Raw genomic sequence first — 26,206 nt, forward strand, 5'->3', positions numbered from 1 at the left:
AGCTTCCTGAGTAGCTGGTTAAAAAAAAATTATTTTGTAGAGACAGGGTCTTGCTCTGTTGCCCAGGCTGGAGTGCAGTGGTGTGATCATGGCTCACTGCAGCCTCAACCTCCCGGGCTCAAGTGTTTTTTCCTCCTTAGCCTCCTCAGTATCTGGGACTACATGTCCCAATCACCACTCTGGCTAATTTTTAAAATGCTTTTGTAGAGACAGGGTCTTGCTGTGTTGCCAGGGTAGCCTGGAACTCCTGGGCTCAAGCAATCCTCCCATCTCTGCCTCTCCAAGTACTGGGATTACAGGCATAAGCCACTGCACCCAGCCCTTGGCTTGTCTTTCTTTTATTTTTATTTATTTATTTATTTTTAGGCGGAGTTTTGCTCTTGTTGCCCAGGCTGGAGTGCAATGGTGCAATTTCAGCTGACTGCAACCTCTGCCTCCAGGGTTCAAGCAATTCTACTGCCTCAGCCTCTTGAGTAGCTAGGATTACAAGCATTCGCCACTATGCCCGGCTAATTTTTTTGTGTTTTTAGTAGAGACGGGGTTTCACCATGTTGGTCAGGCTGGTCTTGAACTCCTGACTGCAGGTGATCTGCCTGCCTCGGCCTCCCAAAGTGCTGGGATTATAGGTGTGAGCCATCGCGCCCGGCCAATTTATCTTTCTATCTTTCTCCGTCTGTTTGAAACTCTCTGTATTAAGCGGTTAAATCTCAGTCACTCTTTATTCCACTGTGTCTCTCTGTCTCTACATGTCTCTGTTCTTCTGTTTCTCTGTCTGTTCTCACCTCTGTCACTCCCCTCACCCCAAACTCTGTCTCACACACACCAGGAGCTCCATAAATATTTGTTCTTAGCCACACTGACCGCTCCTCTTTCTCTTACATGTCTCTCCATCTCCAAGTGGCTCTGCTCATCACATCCCTGAATTGTATAACCATATGCTGGCGGGCTTGCCCTCCCTGCACGCACATACACTCGCCTCGGATAAGCTTCTTCTGCCTGCTTATCTCCTGCAGGAATTGGAAATGCTAGTTTTCTCCCCGCCTCCCTGAGATCTCCTGCCCCATCTCATTCCCCAGAAACCAGGTGAAGCATCTGGCTTGAGCCCCCAGCTTCATCCTTGATGCTGCCCTTCCCTCTTCCCTCACATGCTCGACTCCTTGCCCTCCTCCCACCTCCCCTCTCCCAACTGCCCCTTACACCCCCTGGGAAATGGGCTGGGTGCCCAGCTGAGCTGCGGGGGCGGCTCTGTCCTGGGGGCCCTCACCAGATGGTGTCCCTAGGGGCCAGAGTGTGGAGCTGTCCCTTGCTGGAACCTTTAATTAGCACAAAGCTTCCACCCTCCACCTTGGCTGTTTTCCTTCTTCGAATGCTCCTGGGACTTTGGGTTCTCCATTTTTTCATGCCCAGAGCCCTAGAGAGACAGGAAGGGGAAGCAGTGTCAAGTGTCTGGAAAAACAGCCCGACTACTTGGGTTCCTCCCCAGGACTCAGGAGTTCTGGCCCCATGTTCATCCTATTTCAAAATCCAGGCACTAGATATGCCACATAGAAGCCAGGAGTATAGGCCTCCAGATCCCTCCCTTCTCAGACCCTGGGATCTCAGTCCCTTCTCTCCAAGGACTCAGGAATTTGGGCCTCTGATCCTTCTGCCCACCCTACCAGCCCCCACACCTCCTCCTACACACACACACACACACACACACACACAGAGGACTTAGGACAGATGTTCACCGTCTGATTTCCAAATCCTCCTGGGCCTGTGTGGGGGTGGGGAGAGACTGGTGGTTAAATCCACTGACTCTAAGACTTAAGACCAGATATTCTGACCCCTGTCACCCTCTTCCAAGTGCACCATGCTGCAGGCAGGAGACCTAGGAACTGAGTCTCCAGCCTCTCAAGGAACCAGAAGATCAGGCCATCAGTGTCTCAGCCAGCAAAGGCCTAAACCACCAGTCCCTTACAATCCTGTAAGTCCAACCCCACCCCCAACCCCACCCCGCCATTTAGGGACGCAAGAGTTTGAGCCCAAGAACAGCCAAGAATCTGAATGTGGACCCCCCAGTTCCTACGGGTCCAGGAATGTCAGAGCAGGGTCCCAGCCCCCCAGCCCTCCTTCAGGCTGCTCGGGGTCCCTCCCACCTGCTCGGCCAGCTGCGCAGCGTGGGAACGCCCCAGCTGGGCTGCATGGAGCCGTCAGGACAAGCTGCGCGGTTCCCAGACTCCCTGCCTGCCCCGGCCCGGCACCGCCGCCTCCCAGCCGTCGCCCGGCAACCAGGCCGAGGGGCCCGGCAGGCCCAGTGGGGAGAGGGGCTGGGTCGGGACTGCAGGGTCCTGGGAAAGGAGGGGCTGGGGGCCTGGATTCCTGGGTCTTAGGACACGCTGCAGTTTGCAGCAGTTACAAGGGAACAGAGGGATATTTTGAGGAGGGATTTTGAGGCTGGGGGAGTCGAAACAGGGGTCCCAGCTGTCCCCCAGGCACTGGCATGCCCTCTTCCCGATCCGCAGGCCCGGGGGAGCCCCGGATCCCGCCTCCCCCAGGACGCGGATACTGGCGAGGCCCCAGGGGCTCCCATTTATAGCTCGGTTTCCACTGAGCGCAGTCCCTCCAGGACCTGGGCTGAGCAAGTTTCTTCCACTCTCTCCCTTCCCTCCTCCTCACCCCCATGCCTGCCCCCAAACCCCGGCAGGGCGCAGGTGTCCAACCCAGCCGGGACCCCCTCCTCGAATCCAGGTGTTCCGGCTCCCAGACCCCAATTGAGCTGGGGTCGCCCTCCCGCCGGGGACCCCGCCCTGCGTCCTCCATTCATTCCGTCCGGCCTCGAGGGTTTCTCAATGGGAAGAGGGCGGAGCTCCGGGGGGCGGATCGGGGCGGGGCGAGCGGGATCTGGCCCTCTTGGGGTCTCCCAGAGACCCAGGGCGCGGAACTGGCAAGCGTTACAGAGCGTCAGAGGCTGCAGATGAGCAGCCTTGGAGGACTCCAAGGCTAGAGACAGGGGCTCTCTAGGCTGGGGAGAAGAGTCGAGCGCGAAGGGGGCTCCAGACCAGGGTGACAGGAGGTGTGCTTCTGAAAAAGAACTTGGCAGGGAGGCCCGTACGACGGCAAACCTCGTGAACCTTGGGAGACACACGCTCAGGATGCGGGGCCCCGCCCTCCTCATCCTCCTCATCTGCTTCAGAGGGCGTGCAGGTACCTCGCGAGGGGAGCGGAGGAATATGGGGTGTGGGGAGGGGTTGCTTGCGGACTGCCACTTCACTAGGGAGAATGGGGCTGGGGCTGGGACTCCTGGATCCTGAATGAGGGGGCTCTAGAAGGTGCTAGGCTCAGCCCTGCTGCCCCCTCCATTCTCCTAGGCCCGTCGCCCCATTTCCTGCAACAGCCGGAGGACCTGGTGGTGCTGCTGGGGGAGGAAGCCCGGCTGCCGTGCGCTCTGGGCGCCTACTGGGGGCTGGTCCAGTGGACTAAGAGTGGGCTGGCCCTAGGGGGCCAACGCGACCTGCCAGGTAAGGCTGTTCTCTCCACGCTGGGACGGGCCGGCTAGGAGTGGAGGTCCTAGGCTCGGCTGTATCTGAAGTTTCTATTTTGACATTTTCAAGTTTGGGAAATGGATGGGCTCGGGTAAACATTTAGAACTCCACATTTTTGAGCTGTTTCTTTGGGGGTGACCCATAGAGTTTGAGAATTATCATGTTATTGTGAAATAGTACATAGGCCACGTGCGGTGGCTCACACCTGTAATCCCAGCGCTTTGGGAGGCTGAGGCCAGAGGGTCACTTGAAGCCAGGAGTTTGAGACCAGTCTGGGCAACATAGCAAGACCTTATCTCTACTCTCTGTGTGAGTGTGTGTGTGTGTGTGTGTGTGTGTGCGTGCGTGTGTGCGTTTTTTTTTTTTTTTAAACAAATTAGCCAGGCGCGGTGGTGTGCATCTGTAGTCCTAGTCGGGAGGCTGAAGTGGGAGGCTTGCTTGAGCCCAGGAGTTCAAGGCTACATGGTCAAGCCACTGCAGGGTCTCACCATTGCTCATCAAATGGCTCATTACTGTGGCCATGCTAAAGCCACTGCACTCCAGGCAATGGTGAGATCTGTGGAAAGAAAGAGAGAAAGAGAGAGAGAAGGGGAGAAGGAGAGAGAGAGAGAGAAAACATAAATGCCAAAAAGTACAGTAAACAAATAAAAGACACTCACACAGCCAATACTCAAGTCCACTGCTAGCTCCCCAGAAGCTCCCCAGAAATATTCCTGTCCCCTGTCATAGCACGCCTCTCCCTCACTCCAGAAGCAGTATCTAACCTAACTTTTATGGCAATCATTTTCTTGCTTTCCTTTCTGACTTTATTACCCCCAAGTTTGCAGTGACTCTAGGTTAGGAGGAAGTTAGAGCTTCTCTGGGCCCAGTACACAGTTTCTAATAGTGTCTCACCACCAAGGGTGTGGGCCAGTTTTCCAATGGGGGATGCTAGGGGTTGGAGGCCTGAGGCCAGGATCACAGAACCATGGCATGCTGACCGCATCCTCCCTGACTCCAGGGTGGTCCCGGTACTGGATATCAGGGAACACAGCCAAAGGCCAGCATGACCTCCATATTAGGCCTGTGGAGCTAGAGGATGAAGCATCATATGAATGTCAGGCTACCCAAGCAGGCCTCCGCTCAAGACCAGCCCAACTGCACGTGCTGGGTGAGGACCTCGCGCATTTGTCCCCTGGGAGCCCAAGGGGGCAGCCAGTACTAGCTGGGAGTATCAGACCCAGGGAGCCCATGGGAGTGGTCAATTGGAGCTGAGAAGATCAGGATCCATCTCTGACCCCAAATCCACCTTGCAGTTCCCCCAGAAGCCCCCCAGGTGCTGGGCGGCCCCTCTGTGTCTCTGGTTGCTGGAATTCCTGCGAACCTGACATGTCGGAGCCATGGGAATGCCCGTCCTACCCCTGAATTGCTGTGGTTCCGAGATGGGGTCCGGTTAGATGGAATCACCTTCCATCAGGTCAGGTCCAAATTCCTGTGCTAGCCTTTGCCCATTCAGGGAAACTTGGGGTCCACTCTGACCACAGGCTCATCCAGAGGAGAAGAAGACATGGGAGGGCAGGGGTTCAAGGGTTTGGACTTTTGGAATATGATACAGGGGAAAGATTCTAGGGCCAGACCACCTGGGTTCAAATCATGGCTCAGCTACTTGCTAGTTCATTGATCTATTAAGTTAGTTAACCTCTCTGTGCCTCAGTTGCCTTATCTATACAATCGGGATAATAATAGCATGCATGTCATAGGGTATTGTGAGAATTAAATAAATTCCCATAAATGCCCAGAAGAGTGCCCAACACATAGTGAGCACTATATAAGTAAGGCAAGTTTGTCCAACCTGTGGCCCATGGGTCTGGACTCCCACATGTGGCCCAACACAAATTGGTAAGCTTTCTTAAAACGTTATGAGACTTTTTGTAATTTTTTAGCTCATCAGATATCATTAGTGTTAGTATGTGTGGCCCAAGACAATTCTTCTTCCAATGTGGTTCAAGGAAGCCAAGAGATTGGACACCCCTGATATAAGGGGTAGATGGTATTACTATTGTTCTCCATCCCTCCAGACCCTGCTGAAGGAAGGGACCCCTGAGGCAGTGGAGAGCACCTTAACCCTGACTCCTTCCAGCCATGATGATGGAGCCACCTTGGTCTGCAGGGCCTGGAGCCAGGCCCTGCCCGAGGGGAGGGACACAGCTATCACACTGAGCCTGCAGTGTGAGTGCAGCCGGCCCTGGGAAAGAGGGGTGTGGGGCCCTGACTCCTGGGTATGAGGAAGGAGGGGACTGTGGTCCCTGGGGAACCAGGAAACTGGAGCCAGGACTCCTGGATCTAAAAGAGCAGGAGAGGACCGAGTATGGTGGCTCATGCCTGTATTCCCAGCACTTTGAAAGGTCACAGTGGGCGGATCACCTGAGGTCAGGAGTTTGAGACCAGTCTGGCTAATATGTTGAAATCCCATCTCTACTAAAAATACAAAAATTAGCTGGGCGAGGTAGCACATGCCTGTAATCCTAGCTACGTGGGAGGCTGAGGCAGGAGAATCACTTGTACCTGGGAAGCAGAGGTTGCAGTGAGCCAAGATAGTGCCACTGCACTTCAGCCTTGGTGACAGAGTGAGACTCTGAGCAGGAGAGGACAGATGGCTGGGGTCCCTGGAGAAAGAGGAAGCTGGGCCTGGACTCCCACATCTGGGAGAGTAGGAGAGGACAGAAGGCTGGCACATTGGGGTACCTGGAGGAACTTGCAACTGAAAGCCTAGACTCCTGGCTCAAAGGGAGAAGAGGACTAGGGGCCCAGACTCCTGGGGTGGAGGAACTAGGGACTGGACCCCTAGGCCAGTGACAGAGGTGTTCCTGGTCCTGACCATCGTTCCACCCTCACAGATCCCCCAAAGGTGACTCTGTCTGCTGAGCCACACACTGTACAGGAGGGAGAGAAGGTCACTTTCCTGTGCCATGCCACAGCCCAGCCTCCTGTCACAGGCTACAGGTGAGGATGAAGACCACCTCTCCCCAGCCCCAAGATGAGCTTGGGAAGGGCTGGGACCAGAGTAGGTGTGCCGGAGAGCAGGGACAACACTAACTGCGCCACCACTTCCTCAGGTGGGCAAAAGGGGGCTCCCCGGTGCTCGGGGCCCGCGGGCCAAGGTTGGAGGTCGTGGCAGATGCCTCGTTCCTAACTGAGCCAGTTTCCTGCGAGGTCAGCAACGCCGTGGGTAGCGCCAACCGCACCACTGCGCTGGATGTGCTGTGTGAGCGTGGGCAGGGCTGTGGGTGTGATCAAATGTGGGCGTGACTTTCAGGGCTGTTGGGGCGGCACCTGGAGGGGCGGGGCCGGGAGAGTGGGCGTGGATTATTAGGAGGAGGAGGAGCGTGTGAACTTGGGGTTTATTCTTGCGCCCTAGAGGGTGTCGTGTTTCTGTGGGGCTGATCCTGGGTCAGGGGCTGCATTCCGCCCTGGCCATGTGACCCCTCGTCTCCCTCGTCCAGTTGGGCCGATTCTACAGGCAAAGCCTGAGCCCGTGTCCGTGGACGTGGGGGAAGACGCTTCCTTCATCTGTGCCTGGCGCGGGAACCCGCTTCCACGCGTAACCTGGACCCGCCGCGGTGGCGCGCAGGTGCAACCCTAAATCTGAGGCAGTAGCTGGCGGGGAACCGGGTTTCCTTGCAAATCCGGCTTCTGACGCACCTTCCCTGTCGCAGATGCTGGGCTCTGGACCCACGCTGCGCCTTCGGTCGGTGGGGCCCGAGGACGCAGGTGACTATGTGTGCAGGGCTGAGCCTGGGCTCTCGGGCCTGGGGGGCGGCGCCGCGGAGGCTCGCCTGACGGTCAACGGTGAGAAGGCGGGGCTTCCTAGAGCACCTGGCGGGCCCTCGGATTGGGAGTGAACGGGGGAGCGGGGGGGACCAGGCCTAATGCAGTGGGAGTGGCCTGGAAAGAGCTTTATACCAAGCGGGGCATGGAGACTGGACCTAACGAAGGCGAGGCTTTTAGGGGAATCTGAGTTTGGAAACGGCGTGGCCTGATTGGATGAGAGTGCCTTGGCCTGGCCCGGCTTTGTTATAGTCTTTGGGGCAAGACCTCTCCTGAGTGACCCACTGTATCCATCCCAGCTCCTCCAGTAGTGACGGCCCTACACTCTGCGCCTGCCTTCCTGAGGGGCCCCGCCCGCCTCCAGTGTCTGGTTTTCGCCTCTCCCCCCCCAGACGCTGTGGTAAGGAAATGTCACTCCACTCGTGACCCATCCAGCCGTGATCCCTGACCTCCCACCTGGCCCCCTGAAACTGCTGTGACCGTCTCTGACTTCCCAGACATCATCACTCCCCCTTCTTCCCCCACTCCTCAGTCTCCTCAGTGTCCTTCCTCTTTTGTGCCCCCAGGTCTGGTCTTGGGATGAGGGTTTCCTGGAGGCAGGGTCTCGGGGCCGCTTCCTGGTGGAGACATTCCCTGCCCCGGAGGGCCATGAGGGACAGGGTCCGGGCCTGATCTCTGTGCTACACATTTCGGAGACGCAGGAGTCTGACTTTAGCAGGAGCTTTAACTGCAGTGCCCGGAACCGACTGGGCGAGGGAGGTGCCAGGGCCAGCCTAGGCCGTAGAGGTGAGACCCCAGCCTGAGGACTCCAAACTTGGAGAGTCTAAACCCCACAAATACAGGAATTCCCCCAACCGAGGGCTGCCAAACCTCAGACCCTCAAATGCAGAGACCTCCAAACCTTGGGAGTCTCGAAACTGTGGACTCATGGATTTCCAGGACCCCGCAACCACAAATGCCTTCACATTTGGAATCCTAAACTGAGAGACCCCTCACACTGAGGGGCCCCAAAAAAGGAACCTCCAACGATTGCAAAGCAAATTGCAAAGTAAAGGACCCTCAAACTCTAAGACTCCCTAAAGCCAGAGAATTCAAACTCACATACTTGCAAAATTCAAAGACCCAAATTCAAGGGTCTTTGACTCTCCAAATGTGAGAACTTCTCAACCCAGGGATCCCAAACTCAATCCCTGAGCCCCCGTTTCCTGGTTCCCCCTCAGCCTTCTCAGGATGTCCCCTCTGCTCCCTGCAGACTTGCTACCCACTGTGCGGATAGTGGCCGGAGTAGCCGCTGCCACCACGACTCTCCTTATGGTCATCACTGGGGTGGCCCTCTGCTGCTGGAGCCACGGCAAGGGTCAGTGCCTGAGCTCCGCCCCTGCTCCTCAGTCCCCAACCCCACACACACCCTAACCCCACACACACCCAGTGACCTGACCTGGCCTTGGGCCCTGGCTGCAGTCCTGTAGGTGGCCTTCAGGTTTCCACCCCGGAACCGGGCTTAGCTCTCCTCAAGCCCTAACTCGACCTTCCCAGGGTCACGCTCCTCGGCCTGGGAAGGATTCTCATTGGTTCCCAACAGCCCCACCCGATCCACCTCGTTGGTTCCCAGTCCTCTCTCTTCCCGCTTATTGGTCTGCACACACTGTCACCCCGCCCATCACTAACTCCGCCCCTCGCTGTTCGTCAGCCTCCGCCTCTTTCCCGGAGCAAAAGAACCTGATGCGAATCCCAGGCAGCAGCGACGGCTCCAGTTCGCGAGGACCCGAGGAAGAGGAGACGGGCAGCGGCGAGGACCGGGTAGGATGCCACGGTCCCCAGACACTACTGTGCCTCCAGACCCAAGTAATAGCCCAGTCCCAAAAGGGTCCCCAAACTCAAATGGGGCTCTAAGGCTGGGCGTGGTGGCTGACGCCTGTAATACCATTTTGGGAGGCGGAGACACTAGGATCACTTAAGGCCAGGAATTAGAAGCCGGCCTGGGCAGCATAGTGGGACTCCATCTCTACAAAAATACAAAATAAAATAAAAAATGAACCGGGTATGGTGACACACGCCTATAGTCCCAGCTACTCAGGACACCGAAGTGGACCTGGAGAGGCAGCAAGGAGCTATGATTGCACCATACACTCCGGCCTGGGCGACAGAGCAAGACCCCGTCTCTATGAATTTTTGTCGTTTTATTTTTTTGTTTTTTGACAGAGTCTCCCTCTATCACCCAGGCTGGAGTGCAGTGGCACAATCTCGGCTCACTGCAACCTCCACCTCCCTGGTTCAAGCGATTCTCCTGCCTCAGCCTTCCAAGTAGCTGGGATTACAGGCACCTGCCACCACACCCAGCTGATTTTGTATTCTTAGTAGAGATGGAGTTTCCCCATGTTAGCCAGGCTGGTCTAGAACTTCTGACCTCAGGTGATCCACCCACCTCGACCTCCCAAAGAGCTGGTATTACAGGCATGAGCCACCATGCCCAGCCTGAGGGCTCTAGTCTTAACAATGACCTGAAACCCAAATGTCACCCAAGTCCATTCCCCTGACCCAGTTGTTCCCTAGGCCTAGTATATCCCCACAACCCCTTTTTTTTTTTTTTGAGACAGAGTCTTGCTCTGTCGTCCAAGCTGGAATGCAGTTGTACGATCCTGACTCACTGCAACCTCCACCTCCCAGTTCAAGTGAGTCTTGTTCCTCAGCTTCCTGAGTAGCTGGAATTACAAGCACCCACCACCTGTAACGATGCCTGGCTAATTGTTGCATTTTTAGTAGAGACGGGGTTTTGCCATGTTGACCAAGCTGGTTTCGAACTTCTGGCCTCAACTGATCCTCCCACCTCGGCCTCCCAAAGTGCTGGGATTACAGGCATGAGCCACTGCACTAGCCTCCCACGACCCTTTTATTGTTCTGAGTGCAGTCCCCAGCTCTGGTGCTCTTACTGTCTCCTGCCTGGCCTCCACTGGCTGGCCGAAGGTCCTTGGAGTCTGGCATTGGGGTGGGGGGATCCTCTGATTATTTCCTCTCACTAAGTTCCCTACCTCAGGGCCCCATTGTGCACACTGACCACAGTGATCTGGTTCTGGAGGAGGAAGGGGCTCTGCAAACCAAGGTGAGTGTTGGGAGGGGTGGGGCTCCCTCCTCTGTATCTCCATCTCTCTCCCACGCCTGTCCCCTCTGTTTTCCTTCTGTTGCCCCCAGAACTGGGACCCAGCTCCTCATCCCCCTCCTCCTACCCCCTGGGCCATCTTACCCAGCTCCCAGCTTCAGTTTGCCTATCTGTGGACTCTGCTCACACATCTGTCCCAGCCCCAGCCTCTGTCCGGAGCCCAGACTGGGGCTCGCTCTGCCTGTGCTCTCCTCATCACTGTCAAACCCCTTTCAGCCACCAGGTCCTACACTGGCCCCACATCTTCCCAAACCTGTCCTTCCTCTGGGGTCCTATCTCAGGACAGCCACATTGACCTTAGCCCATTTCCAGGCCAGAGCACTCCTCTCTCTCCTCTGCACATGCCATGTAACTAGCACATGCCATCATTTTTCTCTTTTTTTTTTTGAGATGGAGTCTTGCTCTGTTGCCCAGGCTAGAGTGCAGTGGCACAATCTCAGCTCACTGCAACCTCTGCCTCCTGGGTTCAAACCATTTTCCTGCCTCAGCCTCCCAAGTAACTGGCTAATTTTTTTTTTTTTTTTTTTTTTGGTAGAGATGGGGTTTTACCATGTTGGCCAGGCTGGTCTCGAACTTCTGAGGTCAGATGATCCGCCTGCCTCAGCCTCCCAAAGTGCTGTGATCACAGGCATGAGCCACCACGCCCGACCAACATGCCATTCTCTTAGCCCGAAACACTCCTACCTTCCTTTCCGTGTCTACCTAATTACCTCCTTTATTCCACCAGTCTCAGCTCAAACATTTCTTGCCCTAGAAAGCCCACGATTCTGTCATGACAGCCCGATCATTCTGCCTGTGTTCTGCCCATCACAGCCATGACCAGTCTGACCTGGGCTTCCCTATCCCACCCACTATGCTAAGGGCACCCCGATCACAGCCCCTGTCACTGCCTATGCCTTTCCCAGGCACAGCCCTGACCCCTCTGGGTGCTGTCTCATGGTTTGTCATTTCTCCCTTGGTGTGGGATCTCTGTGAGGACAGGGTCCACTTCTATCCTAGTGACATGTCTTACAGCAGCAACACAGGGTGTGACACTGAATCAAAGCCTAGGGGCTGCCGGGCAGGCGAGTGCCTCTGTCCTGTTCCCTCTGCACCTTCCACTCCGACACCCCCTCAGGCAGGCCTGTATCCCTCCGTCTCTGCCTTTCTCTGCCTATATCCTGTCCCTTTGCCTCTTGTCACTGTTCCTCCATCTCACTTTCTGTCTCTCCCAGTCCTTGTGTGTCTCTGCCCACTCCTGTCTCTTTTTGTCTCTCTCAAGTTCTGGTCTATTTCAGTGTGTCTCTCCATCAGTGACCCTTCCCCCCGCCACCACCCTGAACCCTCACACACCTAACTGAGTCCCATTTGTCCCCTCAGGACCCAACTAACGGTTACTACAAGGTCCGAGGAGTCAGTGTGAGCCTAAGTCTTGGCGAAGCCCCTGGAAGAGGCCTCTTCCTGCCACCCACCTCCCCCCTTCGGCCCCCAGGGACCCCTACCTTCTATGACTTCAACCCACACCTGGGCATAGTTCCCCCCTGCAGACTGTACAGAGCCCAGGCAGGCTACCTCACCACACCCCACCCTCGGGCTTTCACCAGCTACATCAAACCCACATCCTTTGGACCCCCAGATCTGGCCCCCGGGACTCCCCACTTCCCATATGCTGCCTTCCCCACACCTAGCCACCCGCGCCTCCAGACTCATGTGTGACATCTCTGCAATGGAAGAGTCCTGGGATCTCCAACTTGCCATAACGAAGTGTCCTGATTTCTGAGGAGCCAGGACAAGTTGGCAATCTTACTCCTCTAAAACTGAACACTGGGGGGAGGGAAGGATCATGACAATTGCCAGGAGCATTGGGGATAGTCAGCTCAGCCAAAGGGGATGCCCCAAGTGGGAGCAACATGGCCGCCCAACATGCCCACCTATTCCCTGGTGTAAAAGAGATTCCAGATGGCAGGTAGGCCCTTTGACTAGAGATAGGGACAGGGCAGCAGGTGTTGGGAGTTTGGGGCAGGGATGGGAGTTGTTTCTGGCCACTGAAAGAAGATCTTTCAAGATGACCATCTGCATTGAGAAGAAAGGTAGCATAGGATAGATGAAGATGAAGAGCATACCAGGCCCCACCCTGGCTCTCCCTGATGGGAAGTTTGCTCGGCCAATGGAAGTGCAGCCAAGATGGCCATATACTCCCTAGGAACCAAAGACGGCTACCATCTTGATTCCACTTTCCTTAAAGACTTAGAAAAGAGTGCGTGCCTGTAATCCCAGCTACTCAGGAGGCTGAGGCAGGAGAATCCTTGAACCTAGGAGGTGGAGGTTGCAGTGAGCCAAGATTGTGTCATTGCACTCCAGCCTGGGCAATAAGATTGAAACTCCATCTCAAAAAAAAAAGACTTAGAAAGACTTGGACCCAAGGAGTGGGGATATGGTGAGAATTATCACTGTGGGGGCAAAGGGGAATCTCTAGATAAAAATATTTATGTTTAATAATAAAGAAAAATCAAAAAGGCAAATGTGTCTTAGGGAGTCTACTGGCATTATTACCCTCCATCAAGGAAGGGTCCATTAGACCTGTCCCAAGGTCCCTGCTCTACCCTAGCCTATGAGGTGGCTGTAGGAGTAAAACTGTGAGCCACCTGTCAGTCTCTTGCTATCTGCAAACTACTCTAGGCTTTTTTTTTTCTTCTTGAGACAAGGTCTGGCTCTATGACCTAGGCTGGAGTACACTGGCATAATCTCAGCTCACTGCTACCTCTGCATCCTGGGCTCAAGCCATCCTTCCACCTCAGCCTCCCAAGTAGCTGGGACTACAGGTGCATGCCACCACATCCAGCTATTTTTTGTATTTGTTTGTAGAGACAGGGTTTCACCATATTGGCCAGGCTAGTCTTGAACTTGTGAGCTCAAGTGATCAGCCTATCTCAGCTTCCCAAAGTGCTGGATTACAGGCACCACGCCTGGTCTAGGCTCTTTTATTTTATTATTATTATTTTTTGAGACGGAGTCTCAGTCTGTCACCCAGGCTAGAGTGCAGTGGTGTGATCTTGCCTCAAAACAACTTCCACCTCCCATGCTTCAAGTGATTCTTCTGTCTCAGCCTCCCAATAGCTGGGATTACAGGCACCCGCCACCCCGCCTGGCTAATTTTTGTATTTTTAGTAGAGATGGAGTTTCACCATGTTGGCCAGGCTGATCTCAAACTCCTGACCTCAAGTGGATAGGCCCAGTTAGGCCTCCCAAAGTGCTGAAATTACAGGCAAGAGCCAGTGTGCCTGGCCATGGGCTCTTTTAATATACATCTTCACACACACACACACACACACACACACACACACACACACACGTTGCAAACAGAAACAGACATACACATGGGCATGTATGCACAGACACACAAACAGATGTCCACACAGTTGTACACATGTGACAGGGCTGACCCAGGGGTCCTGGAGAAGACAGAATACTACACTCTCATTAGAGGAGGCAAACAAGTGAGTCCTGAAGCGGGGCAGGGAAGGGGAGACTATGGGTAGGAAAATGACAATCCCCTGGTCCTTACAGCAAGGGCGGAGGTCCAGACCCTAATCCTGAGGCCCTGCATCCACAGTGGGCATGATGCTGGTGCCTGCTTAGGTGATCCTTAAAGAAAGGTCCTGGGGGCTGTGGTTCATGGATCCTTGAGCTAGGAGTTAAAGGTACACGCCCCTGGGACCCTTGGGAAGCAGAGCAGGAAGACTGAACTCCTGGGTCTGAGGGAGAATGTCCTGGGGGCTTGGTCTCCGGTCCTGAGAAGAAACCTAGCGCCCTGACTCCTGGATCTGAAAGAGGAGGGGACTGGGTCTCACCCTCCCCTGCTGCTTTCTTGATTGGGGACATTTTGGAGACCTATATTCCTGAGCCCTCAACAGAGGAATTTACTAGGGTACGAGGGTCGCCGATGCTTGCATCCTTGGAGAAGGACAAAACTAATTCTGTGTATCTGGGTCGAAGAGGATGAGTCCTGCGAGATGGCTCAAAATTCACAACGGGCGGAGCCCGTAGCCGGACTCCTGGCTGAGCCCTTCAAGGGGCGGGACGCCTGGAATCTCGAGGGGCGGGGGCCTGGCGCAGGCTCCCGCCTGGGGTTCCCGAGCGGTTCCACTCTGCGCGGAGCCGCCACGCTATTGTCCTGGCCAGGAAGGCGGGGCCGGCGCGGGGCGGGGCTGGCGGCGCCGGCGCAGCCCGGGGGCGGCGGGAGGAGGAGGTGGCGGCGGTGGCTCTGGGAGCTCCTGTCACCGCTGGGGCCGGGCCGGGCGGGAGTGCAGGGGACGTGAGGGCGCAAGGGCCGGGACATGGGGCCCGCCAGCCCCGCTGCTCGCTGTCTGGGTCGCCGCCGGGGCCAGCCGCCGCTACCGCTGCCGCTGCTGCTGCCACTATTGCTGCTGCTTCTGCGCGCGCAGCCCGCCGTCGGGAGCCTGGCCGGTGGGAGCCCCGGCGCGGCCGAGGTGAGGCCGGGCCGGGTCCTGGGGGATGGGGGAAGGGGCGGGACCGGGCCTCTGGACGCCGGGGCGGACATGTCCAGGGCCGAAAGCGCGGTCTTTCCAGCCAGGTGGTCAGCCCCCATGCGCCCCCAAACACATTTATGAACCCAGGGCTCCAGGCCCCAGCTCCCCCATCATTTGACGTCCCAGCCCCCTCCCACCCCGAGCAAAGGAGCTGCTCTATTTAGAGCCCTTGGTCCCAGAAGTCCAGCCCCCTCTCCAGACCCAGGTGACTCGGCCCCGGCCCCCTCCCGCCTGGACATAGGACCCGCCAAGCAGTAAGGCACTTAGATCCAAAAATCCAGACCCCTTGTATCCTCTGGACCCATATGGGGGCCCTCGCAGCCTCCCAGGACCCAGGAGTCCAGTCCTCCAGTCACCGCCCACCCCAACCAGATGTAGCTCCTCAGTCCTCAAGGACCTGGTGTCCAGGACTGCAGGCCCCTGAAGCCAGGCCTTGTCAGCTTTGCACCCTGCAACCGGAGCCTGAGCAGGGGATGGAGGGAGGAGGGGCCAGAACGCCTGGGTTCTGGCCTCCTCCTCCGCGACTCAGGTTTAACCCCTTCGGGCTCCAGCGCGACCGCGCTGGGGTGGGGGCGGAGTCTGTCTCCGCGGCAACAAGGCCGAGAGAATCCCGGAGGACCCGGGTAGCCATAGCAACGGGAGAGCTGGGGCGCCCCCGCCCTACGGGAGCTGTTTCCCAGGGAACGGTGCCTCCATGGAGGCGGGTGTGCGGTGCTTGGGGGAGGTGGCTGGTGCTGGAGGTCTCGGTTCTAGGGAGCAAAGAACCAGAGGACCCTCGTGCCAACGTCCCCCGGGCCCTCACTGTCCCCTCCACTTCCATTCAGGCCCCGGGGTCGGCCCAGGTTGCCGGACTATGCGGGCGCCCAACCCTTCACCGGGACCTGCGCACCGGCCGCTGGGAACCAGACCCACAGCGCTCTCGACGCTGTCTCCGGGACCCGCAGCGCGTGCTGGAGTACTGCAGACAGGTGGGCGGGGCCGAGCGGGAGGGGCTGGGCTATCGGAAAGCGGGCCGCCCACGGAAAGCTAGACTTGCAAAAGGCGTGGTCCAAGGTGCGGCACGATCTAAGGCGTGGAAGCTGGGGGGCGTGGCCAACAGAGAGGCTCAGCTACGCCAGGGCAGGGAACCTGTTTTGAGATACTAAGTCAGGAAAGTCGGGAGAACCGCGAGATGGCTAGAGAAGTGGGGTTTAGTAATCTGGTGGTCTTCGTAAAGAGTAGAGGTGTAGGGGGGAGTGGCGAAAGGAGAGGCGGGGCTAAGAGAAAGATCTTAAAGACCAGCAAGATGGGGAAAGAGGTGGAGCCCAATGAAAGCGCGGAGAGCTGGGAGGCGTGGCCACGAAAAGCCTCTACTCTGTAAAGGGAAGAGTTTTTGGAGACGCGGAACAGATAAAAAGGCGGGGCCCCTTTTTAGGGTGAGACCTGTGGGGAGAAGAACCTGACAGCGGGGAGGAGTGACCAGAGAGGTGGGCTTAGACCGACCTTCGAGAAGAAACAGCACAGGAAAAGGGATAGGGCTTAAAGATGACCGGACTTTTAAGGGAAAACTGCTAGTGGGCGTGGCCAATGGGCACGAGGGGCTTGGATATCTAAGGCTGGCGCTATGGAGAGGCAGGGCCTAGGGAGGCGATGTCCTCATGAATATTAGAGCTTTGAAAAGGGACCTGGCCAGGCGCGTTGGCTCACTCCTGTAATCGCAGCACTTTGGGAGGCTGAGGCGGGCGGATCACCTGAGGTCAGGAGTTCGAGACCAGCCTGGCCAACATGGAGAAAATTCATCTCTACTAAAAATGCAAAAACTGGCAAGGGCATGATGGTGCATGCCTGTAATCCCAGCTACGCAGGAGGCTGAGGCAGGAGAATCTCTTGAACCTGGGAGGTGGAGGTTTTAGTGAGCCGAGATTACACCATTGCACTCCAGCCTGGGTGACAAAAGCAAAAAGTCCCTCTCCAAAAAAAAAAAAAAAAAAAAAAAGGACCTGACCAGTGGAGAGGGGTGCCCCCTGGCAGGGGCGGGGCAGTGGGCTGATTGTTCCCACCTGATCCCCCCCAGATGTACCCGGAGCTGCAGATTGCACGTGTAGAGCAGGCTACTCAGGCCATCCCCATGGAGCACTGGTGCGGGGGTGCCTGGAGCGGCCACTGCACCCATCCCCACCACCAAGTTGTGCCCTTCCGCTGCCTGCGTGAGTCCATGTGGCTAGGGGTTGGGGTGGGCCGGGGGACACTGAGTTGGGAGTTTCTGAGAGGTGAGGTTCTGAGCCCCTATCTCAGGCCCATATTAAGGGGCTGGGTGCTTGTGTCCTAAGTGGGGCAGAGAAGCCTCTGAAGATAAAATATCTGGATTCTGAGGAGGGTGGGATTGGTGGCTGTGGGAGGGTCTCACCCTGGTGTCCCATACTCCCAGCTGGTGAATTTGTGAGTGAGGCCCTGCTGGTGCCCGAAGGCTGCCGGTTCTTGCACCAGGAGCGCATGGACGAATGTGAGAGTTCAATCCGGAGGCATCAGGAGGCGCAGGAGGTCAGGACCTTGGCCCACCCATCCCCTCCCCCCTAGAACCCAGGAGCCCAGGCCCCTAACACCCTCCTCCACCAGAACCAAGGAGTCTGGGCCACCAGCATCCTCTTCCCACTGGGATCTAGGAATTTCATCCCCCCAATCCCTTCCTCCAGAACCAGGAATCCAGGCTCCCAGCCTCATCAGCCGCCTAGATCCAGGCAGCCTGGCTCCCCCTCTACCAACCCATACCCCACAATCCTGGCATCTGGGCCCACTCTTCCCACAGGCCTGCAGCTCCCAGGGCCTCATCCTGCACGGCTCGGGCATGCTTTTGCCCTGTGGCTCGGATCGGTTCCGTGGTGTGGAGTATGTGTGCTGTCCCCCTCCAGGGACCCCTGACCCATCTGGGACAGCAGTTGGGTGAGTGGAAGGGAACCCTCCGTGCCCTTCCCAAGGTTCCTGAGGAAGGGGATAGCAGTCTGGGAGCCTGGGCCTGGGTTCTTACTGTCTGGGTCCTCTCCTGCTCCCTCAGTGACCCCTCCACCCGGTCCTGGCCCCTGGGGAGCAAAGCAGAGGGGGCTGAGGATGAGGAAGAGGAGGAATCCTTCCCACAGCCAGTAGATGATTACTTCGTGGAGCCTCCGCAGGCTGAAGAGGAAGAGAAGGAGGAAAGGGTGCCACCCCCAAGCTCCCATACCCTTGCAGTGGTCAGCAAAGGTGAGACAGTCTCTGAACCCCCAGGCCTCTCTGCCATGGAGGGAGAAGGATCTGGCAGAATCTTGCTGGGGGGTGTCTTTGGGAGGGACCTATGGGGGAAAGACCCAACTGAGGGGAAAAGATGGGAGTAGCTTTGGATAAAACAGAGGAAGAAGGGCTAACCTGGGGGTACTTGGGAGTAGAGGGGCCATTGGGTAGGTCCTGAGGATCATTTCAGGAAAGCTTACAAGATGGTGTAAAAGATTCCTAAGCTTTGCAAGAACAGGCCCAGTCCAGAACTACATCTCCCAAAATGCCAGGCAGCAGCGGTGGCCAAACTGGACACATGATGGTCTTTGGTACACTCCAGGAAACATGGTTCTCTAGGTAGAAAAGGGGACCTGGAGGTGGGCGGCAGACTGACCTCCTGATCCCTGGTCTCGTAGTCACTCCCACCCCGAGGCCCACAGACGGTGTGGATATTTACTTCGGCATGCCGGGGGAAATCAGTGAGCACGAGGGGTTCCTGAGGGCCAAGATGGACCTGGAGGAGCGTAGGATGCGCCAGATTAATGAGGTGATGATACCGGGGGCCCCAGGACCCACTACAGTACAGAGCTCCCTAAATACCAGGAAACTTCCAGAACACATTGATAGTACTTGCAAAGGCTCCCTAAGCCCCTTTGACTGTGAGCCCTCCATATCACCCCCTAACATGACCAGAGACCCATGGCCCATCTAGAATCCAACTGAGACGCCACCAGATTATATGGAGACTCTGGTCTATGGCACTCTTTCACTTTTTTGTTTTGTTTTGTTTTTGTTTTTTGAGTTGGAGTTTCACTCTTGTTGCCCAGGCTGGAGTGCAATGGCATGATCTGGGCTCATTGCAACCTCTGCCTCCTGGGTTCAAGTGATTCTCCTGCCTCAGCCTCCCCAGTAGCTGGGACTACGGGCGCCCACCACCATGCCCAGCTAGTTTTTGTATTTTTTAGTAGAGACGGAGTTTCACCATGTTGGCCAGGCTGGTTTTGAACTCCTGAACCAGGAGATCCATGTGTCTTGGCCTCCCAAAGTGCTGGGATTACAGGCGTGAGCCACCATGCCTAGCCTCTCTTTCACTTTAAACTCCTTCTAGATCTTCCCTCTTAGGAGCCCAAGAACCAGCAAGACTTAAGTAAGGGATCTGGGGCCTCTAAAAATCTTCAAGAGGGGTTGGGGGACTCACCAGGTGGATCAGGGTGGATTCTGGGATCCTGAAGCTCCGCTCCTCATGCAGGTGATGCGTGAATGGGCCATGGCTGACAACCAGTCCAAGAACCTGCCTAAAGCTGACAGACAGGCCCTGAATGAGGTAGGACAGCCCCAGAGGGCCCTACTCATGACTGTCCCCCACCTGGAGCACGCTCAGCTTCACGTGGTTCTGGCCGTGCCCTGCTCATCCAGCTCCACCCCTTCCCACTTATCTCTGCCCTTCCTGGCCCCAAGCCTACATGCGGCTCTGCCCCTCTTAAGCCACCATCTGCCCTGACACTGCTCTCCTCCTCCGATTGGCCATGTTTGGCCCATCTGCACTTGACTTGCCTCTCAGGGCCGGTTCTGGAGTCCTGTCCCAAGCCCGGGCCCCTGCAGATACAGCCAGGGCCTTCTTGGTCTCTCTTTGATGTATTCATGTCTCTATCAGGCCCCTCCCCCTGATTCTGGCTCTGCCTACTTGTCTCGCCTCTCTCAACCTGACCTACCCCATGGAGACCCCACTCATGTTAGCCCCCATTAGCTGTTGGTTCCACCCCTATCGTGTCATTTAGGTACAGCCTGTCTCCAGTTTGACCCTGACCCAGCCCGGAGCCCTGCAAGGCTTTGTCCCTTTCACCTTAACATTGGCCAGTTCTGCTCCCAGACTGTTCCCACTCGATCTTACAGTTTACACCCTCAGATTGGCTCCCACTGGGCCTAGTCCCACCTCCACTCTACCTGGCCCTGGAGCCTACCCCTTCCAATCCGTACCCTTTGGTTCTGCCCAGGCCTGGACCTTGGAACGACCCCCAACCCCATGTAACGCTGCCTTTCCAGGCTGTCTGACCAGCCTTTGATCTATCTTCTCCTCTCCTGCCCCTGTGCCCTACCCGCTCCCCAGCACTTCCAGTCCATTCTGCAGACCCTGGAGGAGCAGGTGTCTGGTGAGCGACAGCGCCTGGTGGAGACTCATGCCACCCGTGTCATCGCCCTTATCAACGACCAGCGGCGGGCCGCCTTGGAGGGCTTCCTGGCAGCCCTGCAGGGAGATCCGCCTCAGGTGTGGGGACCGTGGGGGCAGAAAGCAGAGGGCAAGAAGGGTGAGGGCAGACCTGGGCAGCCTGTGTCCCTTCCTCAGGCGGAGCGTGTCTTGATGGCCCTGCGACGCTACCTGCGTGCGGAGCAGAAGGAGCAGAGGCACACGCTGCGCCACTACCAGCACGTGGCGGCCGTGGATCCAGAGAAGGCGCAGCAGATGCGCTTCCAGGTGCTCAGATCCTTCCAGCTCCTGCACGCACCACTATCCTCAGACCCCAGCACCTCGGGCTCTCTGCTCTGGTCCCTCAGACCCTCTTTCTGTCTCTTGGATCCCTTCCTATCCCCTGAATATCACTTCTCTGCCTCTTCCCAGTCCCTCAGCTTGACTTCCTGACCCTGAAACATGGCCCCCAACACGCTGTGCCTTTGACGCCTATTTCTTGTCGGCTGGATTCCTACTTACCGTCCCCTTGATCCTACATTCTGTTCCTTGGATTTTCACTGCCTTTCCCAGAATCCCTTTATTTTTATTTTTATTTTTTTTGTTTGAGGCAAGGTCTCACTCTGTTACCCAGGCTGGAGTGCAGTTCTCGATCTCTGTTCACTGCAACCTTCGCCTCCTGGGTTCAAGCAATTCTCCTGCCTCAGCCTCCCGAGTAGCTGGGATTGCAGGTGCTCACCACCACACCCAGCTAACTTTTGTATTGGGTTGGTACAAAAGTTATTGCGGTTTTTGCTATTGAAAGTAATAGCAAAAACCGCAATAACTTTTTTTTTTTTTGAGACAGTCTTGCTCTGTCGCCTAGGCTGGAGTGCAATGGCTCGATCTCTGCTCACCGCAGCCTCTGCCTCACGGGTTCAAGCAATTCTCCTGCCTCAGCCTCTCCAGTAGCTGGGATTACAAGAGCCCACCACCACACCCAGCTAATTTTTTTTTTGCTTTGAGACAGAGTCTCGCTCTGTTGCCCAGGCTGGAGTGCAGTGGTGTGATCTCGGCTCACTGCAACCTCCACCTCCTGGGTTCAAGTGAGTCTCCTGCCTCAGCCTGCTGAGTAGCTGAGATTACAGGTGCATGCCACCACATCTGGCTGAGTTTCGTATTTTTAGTAGAACGGGGATTCACCATGTTGGCCAGGTTGGTCTCGAACTCGACCTCAGGTGATCCACCCTCGGCCTCCCAAAATGCTAGGATTACAGGCATGAGCCACCACACCCGGCCAGAAACCGCAATAATTTCCAATCCAATATTCTTAGTAGAGACAAGGTTTTGCCATGTTGCTCAGGCTGGTCTTGAACTCCTGACTTCAGGTGATCCCGCTGCCTCTGCCTCCCAAAGTGCTGGGATTATAGGCGTGAGCTACCGTGCCCAGCTGAGAATCCCCTTCTAGTTCCTTGAAGGAACTGTTCCTCAGCCTCCTTTCTCCATAACCCCATTTGTTTTCCCTGGAACCCCTGTTCTGTGCGCTCAGATTCAAATTCCCCTTTTCTGGATGTTTTCTTGCTCTTGAACTGCAAATCTTGCCTTGAACCACATAATTTCTATATGACCCTCCAGTCCTCAATCCCTGTCTCTAGAATCCCCTCAAACCCCACTTTCTGTTCCTTGGACTTCATTCTTCAATTTCCTTCTCCTATGGCCCAGTTCCTGACCCTTGTACCATACTTCCTGTCCCTTACATGTGCTGCTTTTCCTCGGCTGCTATTGAATTCCTCCTTCATACTGCCTCAGTTTCCTCGTCTCCAGCCTGCATCCCCAGCTCTTCCTTCATGTGCACTCACCCACAGGTGCAGACCCACCTTCAAGTAATTGAGGAGAGGGTGAATCAGAGCCTGGGCCTGCTTGATCAGCACCCCCACCTGGCTCAGGAGCTGCGGCCCCAGATCCGTGAGTGCCTATTATCCCAGCCCCCATTACCAATTTCTGAGGGCAGATCTTGATTCCTAAGTGTTGATCCCCCAGTTTCAGTTATTCCTCTGTAACAAACTAGCCCAGAACTTAGCAGTGAAAATCAACAACTATTTTTCTTTGTTCATGATTCTGCCATCTGGTCTGGGTTCAGCAGAGTGGTTCTTCTGGTGGTCTTGCCAGTGGTCAAGCATGCAGCTGTATTTAGCTAGCAGATCATCTAGGGGCTGGGAGTCTAGCACAAATGGGCCTCTCTCCCTCTCCAAGGAGGCACGGGGCCTCTCTTCTCCATGGAGCCTCTTCATATGGTCTCACCAGCAGGGTAGCTGGATTTTCTACATGGTGGTTCATGCTCTCTAAGACATCAAAGTGAAAGTTGCCAGGTCTTAAGGCTTGGGCCCACATTCTATTGGTTAAAGCAAGCTACAAACCCAGTCCAGATTCAAGGGAAGGAACTTATATTCATAACAGAAAGTGTGATCTGCCACAGCTCCCAGATCTGTTGTGGTTTCCTCCTGGATAACTGACACATAACCCTGATTCTCCTAGTATTTAAAAAAGCTATAATCTCTTCAGGAGCGCTTAAATATTTGGGTTTAAAAAAAAGCTATAATCTTGAGCTGGGCGTGGTGCTCATGCCTATAATCCCAACACTTTAGGAGGCCGAGGCGGGTGGATTACTTGAGGTTCGGAGTTCGAGACCAGCCTGGCCAACACGGTGAAACCCCCATCTCTACTAAAAATACAAAAATTAGCCAGGCCCACGTGGTGGCAGGCACCTGCAGTCCCAGCTACTCAGGAGGCTGAGGCAGGAGAATCGCTGGAACCCGGGAGGCGGAGGTTGCAGTGAGCTGAGATCACAACATTGCACACCAGCATGGGCAACAAGAGCAAAACTCTGTCTCAAAAAAAAAAAAAAAAAAAAAGCCAGCCATAATCTTGAAACTTCAGCCTCTAACCTTCCTGCCCGCTGTGCCTCCATCCAGCTCCCCACTTTCTCTCACACTTCTGGCTACCCCACACTTGGGGCGGACTCTGCTGTCTGCAAGATCTCCCAATTGCTCTATTGTTAGGGTGCCCTTTACTCACCCCAGTGCTCACAACCTCTGCCACCTTTCTGCATCTCCCCCTCAGAGGAACTCCTCAACTCTGAACACCTGGGTCCCAGTGAATTGGAAGCCCCTGCCCCTGGGGGCAGCAGTGAGGACAAGGGTGGGCTGCAGCCTCCAGATTCCAAGGACGGTGAGTTAGCCTTCATATAGATGACCCCAGACATTGGGGAACAGGCCCCCAGCCTAATTTCTAATCCCCTACAGTCTGAGGGTGTCTTCACCACCACAGTGACTGGGAGAGGATGGGGAGGAACGTCTAAGGTTGCAGGGCCCCTGCAGGATTCCCAATCCTTCTTTTTGGTCCTGGGATGATATTTCTCCACCTTTCTTTGCTTCTTTGCTGATACCCTTGTCTCTTCACTGTTCCACTGCCTTGCTTCCTCTGGCTGCCAGCAGACACCCCCATGACCCTTCCAAAAGGTGAGTGTCTCAGTTGACCCCAGCCTCCAAATCCCACTGAATCCCTGGACCCAGAATGGAACAGGATCCATCCACTGAGAATCCCACACCCCCTGGGGTGGAGTCCAGTGTACTTTCCAACCCCCACCCCTGGACCCTAAAGGATGAGATAGGGCCAGGCACCGGTGGCTCATACCTGTAATCCCAGCACATTGGGAGGCTGAGGCAGGAGGATCCCTTGAGGCCAGGAGTTCGAGACCAGCCTGGGCAACATAATGAGATCCTGTATCTACAAATAATTTAAAAGTTACCTGGGTGTGGTGGGGCGTGTCTGTAGTCCCAGCTGCTCAGGAGGCTGACTTAGAAGGATCACTGGAGCCCAGGCAGTTGAGGCTCCAGTGAGCTGAGATTGCACCACTGCACTCAAGCCTGAGTGGCAGAGTGAGACTCTGTCTCAAAAAAGAAAAAAAAAAGAATGAGATCAGACTGGGGGGGTAGGGTCCACAGAACAAGATGCTGCATCCCCTGGGAAAGAGAAGATGTCCCCGCTGGAACAGTATGAGCGAAAGGTAAGTTAGTCAGAACTGTGGGCTCCCAAAGGGGAAGAAGATTGGGGTGTATGTGGCTGGGTCTGAGGGAGGAGATGCTGGGAGCTTGGATTCCTTGTCCTGAGGGAAGAGGGAGCTGAGGACATGGACATGCACTTTGAGATGCTAGAAAATGAGAGGGATAGGGGATGCCCTCTTGGGCCCCTGGGAAGGAGGAGGCAGGGGCCAGACTTCTGGGTCCTTGACACCTCCTGCTCCCCCAGGTGAATGCGTCTGTTCCAAGGGGTTTCCCTTTCCACTCATCGGAGATTCAGAGGGATGAGCTGGTAAGAGGAGGGATAGCCGGGTACCTAGGGGAAGAGGGCAGAGATCAGTGGCCAGGCTGACTCCCAAAGCCACGCAGGACCCTCAAAGATGCCCTCTGCCCCATCTCCCCTCCCTGCAGGCACCAGCTGGGACAGGCGTGTCCCGTGAGGCTGTGTCGGGTCTGCTGATCATGGGAGCCGGCGGAGGCTCCCTCATCGTCCTCTCCATGCTGCTCCTGCGAAGGAAGAAGCCCTACGGGACTATCAGCCATGGCGTGGTGGAGGTGAGAACCACAAGGACCGCGTGTGGGAAGAGTTCCTGAGCCTGAGCGTGGGCGAGCTGAGAGACCTGCAGGCAGTCCCGCACCACACTGTCCTGTCCCTCCCCTCTCTGCCTGCTGCAGGTGGACCCCATGCTGACTCTGGAGGAGCAGCAGCTCCGCGAACTGCAGCGACACGGCTATGAGAACCCCACCTACCGCTTCCTGGAGGAACGACCCTGACCCAAACCCCTTCACCCCTTCAGCCAAGCCCAGACCTCCTCTATTCCTGGAGCCCCAGAACCCCAACTCCCAGCCTAGGGCAGCAGGGAGTCTTGAAGCGATCATTTCGCACCGTTTTGTGAGAGGGCTGGAAATTCTTATTTCCGCTTTTCAATTCCAAATTCCATCCCTAAGAAATTCCCCAATAGTCCCAGCAGCCTCCCCACATGGAATCTCCTCATCTTAATATTTTTTAATTTATGGCTCCTTAAGGAGACCGCCACCTTGGTCCTAGTGTCTGTTCCCCGGAATTCACCCTCTCATGTTTCCCTACTAACATCCCAATAAAGTCCTCTTCCCTACCAGGCCAGCCTGAGTCTCTGTGGGAGAATTAGTGTGTAATCGCAGCTGGACGGGGTGTCATCGCCCTCCAGGCTGCCTTGGCCTCTTTAAACGGGATGACAGAGCTTTAAATCTGGGCGGGGCCTGCAGGAAGGGCTGGGGCGCCGGGGGCGGGGGGCGGGGCCCAGAGATCCGGGATAGGCCCCTGTCCGGGAGCTCTCCGCGGTGCTGAACTTGCCGCTCCTTTTAATTCTCTGTCTGCGGGGCACGAGAATGGACCCTAAGGAGGCTGGGTTCCAGTGAGTTTCCCCTGCCATCTGCTCAACCTCACACAATCTCACGCAGCACCCACCCCAATCTTCGAGAACCCTGTGAGAGACTATGAATCGTGAATCACCCTTCCCATTCCCCAAAGTCTTCATTTCTTCTTGGGGAGTCTATAGGAACCCTCCTGGAGTGTGGAGATTCCAATCACATGTCCCAGAAAGGGATATATGATGTCTGCACGTGCCTACTGAAATTCGTTTTATTTTCTCCCCCTACTGCTCATATAAATAATGCAGAAGAGAATTTCTTTTTCTTTCTTTTCTTTCCTCGCCTCCCTTTTTTTTTTTTTTTTTTTTTTT

The 26,206-nt window shown here is 55.8% G+C and overlaps 2 protein-coding genes and 1 long non-coding RNA gene across 7 annotated transcripts; 2 read left to right on the forward strand and 1 right to left on the reverse strand.

The window, feature by feature from the left end:
• Positions 1-1,810: 1,810 nt before the first annotated feature.
• On the forward strand, positions 1,811-12,300 carry KIRREL2 (kirre like nephrin family adhesion molecule 2). Of its 4 annotated transcripts, none has more exons than XM_017521195.2 (16): positions 1,811-1,966; positions 2,940-3,186; positions 3,351-3,500; positions 4,525-4,674; positions 4,820-4,980; positions 5,582-5,732; positions 6,401-6,506; positions 6,620-6,768; positions 7,007-7,134; positions 7,220-7,352; positions 7,631-7,731; positions 7,898-8,117; positions 8,584-8,688; positions 9,022-9,131; positions 10,353-10,431; positions 11,848-11,935. In XM_017521195.2, the coding sequence occupies exons 2-15, from the start codon at positions 3,135-3,137 to the stop codon at positions 10,383-10,385; spliced, it is 1,749 nt and encodes a 582-aa protein (XP_017376684.1). In that variant the 5' UTR covers positions 1,811-1,966; positions 2,940-3,134; the 3' UTR covers positions 10,386-10,431; positions 11,848-11,935. The 4 variants fall into 4 exon arrangements, with proteins under 4 accessions (XP_017376684.1, XP_017376683.1, XP_037591746.1 ...); XM_017521194.2 differs by having other exon boundaries at positions 1,813-1,966; positions 2,909-3,186; positions 10,366-10,431; positions 11,848-12,300; XM_037735818.1 differs by having other exon boundaries at positions 1,813-1,966; positions 2,932-3,186; positions 10,366-10,431; positions 11,848-12,300.
• Positions 3,910-8,991, reverse strand: LOC108298517. The gene is made up of 3 exons (XR_001822601.2): positions 8,770-8,991; positions 4,419-4,595; positions 3,910-4,080 (listed from the first exon to the last, which is right to left on the reverse strand). It is a non-coding gene; the product is annotated as an uncharacterized LOC108298517 (long non-coding RNA).
• Positions 12,301-14,617: 2,317 nt separating the features above from the next.
• APLP1 (amyloid beta precursor like protein 1) lies at positions 14,618-25,604 on the forward strand. 2 transcript variants are annotated; one of them, XM_017521196.1, is made up of 17 exons: positions 14,618-14,957; positions 15,842-15,985; positions 17,071-17,203; positions 17,425-17,537; positions 17,803-17,936; positions 18,049-18,233; positions 18,659-18,789; positions 19,492-19,566; positions 20,350-20,508; positions 20,587-20,715; positions 22,272-22,371; positions 23,527-23,634; positions 23,898-23,924; positions 24,402-24,472; positions 24,715-24,777; positions 24,897-25,040; positions 25,161-25,604. In XM_017521196.1, exons 1-17 carry the CDS (start codon positions 14,805-14,807, stop codon positions 25,257-25,259), a joined length of 1,968 nt encoding a protein of 655 aa, XP_017376685.1. In that variant the 5' UTR covers positions 14,618-14,804; the 3' UTR covers positions 25,260-25,604. The 2 variants fall into 2 exon arrangements, with proteins under 2 accessions (XP_017376685.1, XP_017376686.1); XM_017521197.2 differs by having other exon boundaries at positions 23,901-23,924.
• The last annotated feature ends 602 nt before the right edge of the window (positions 25,605-26,206 follow it).

Source organism: Cebus imitator, unplaced genomic scaffold, assembly GCF_001604975.1.
Source record: "Cebus imitator isolate Cc_AM_T3 unplaced genomic scaffold, Cebus_imitator-1.0 Scaffold979, whole genome shotgun sequence".
Taxonomy (NCBI): domain Eukaryota; kingdom Metazoa; phylum Chordata; class Mammalia; order Primates; family Cebidae; genus Cebus; species Cebus imitator.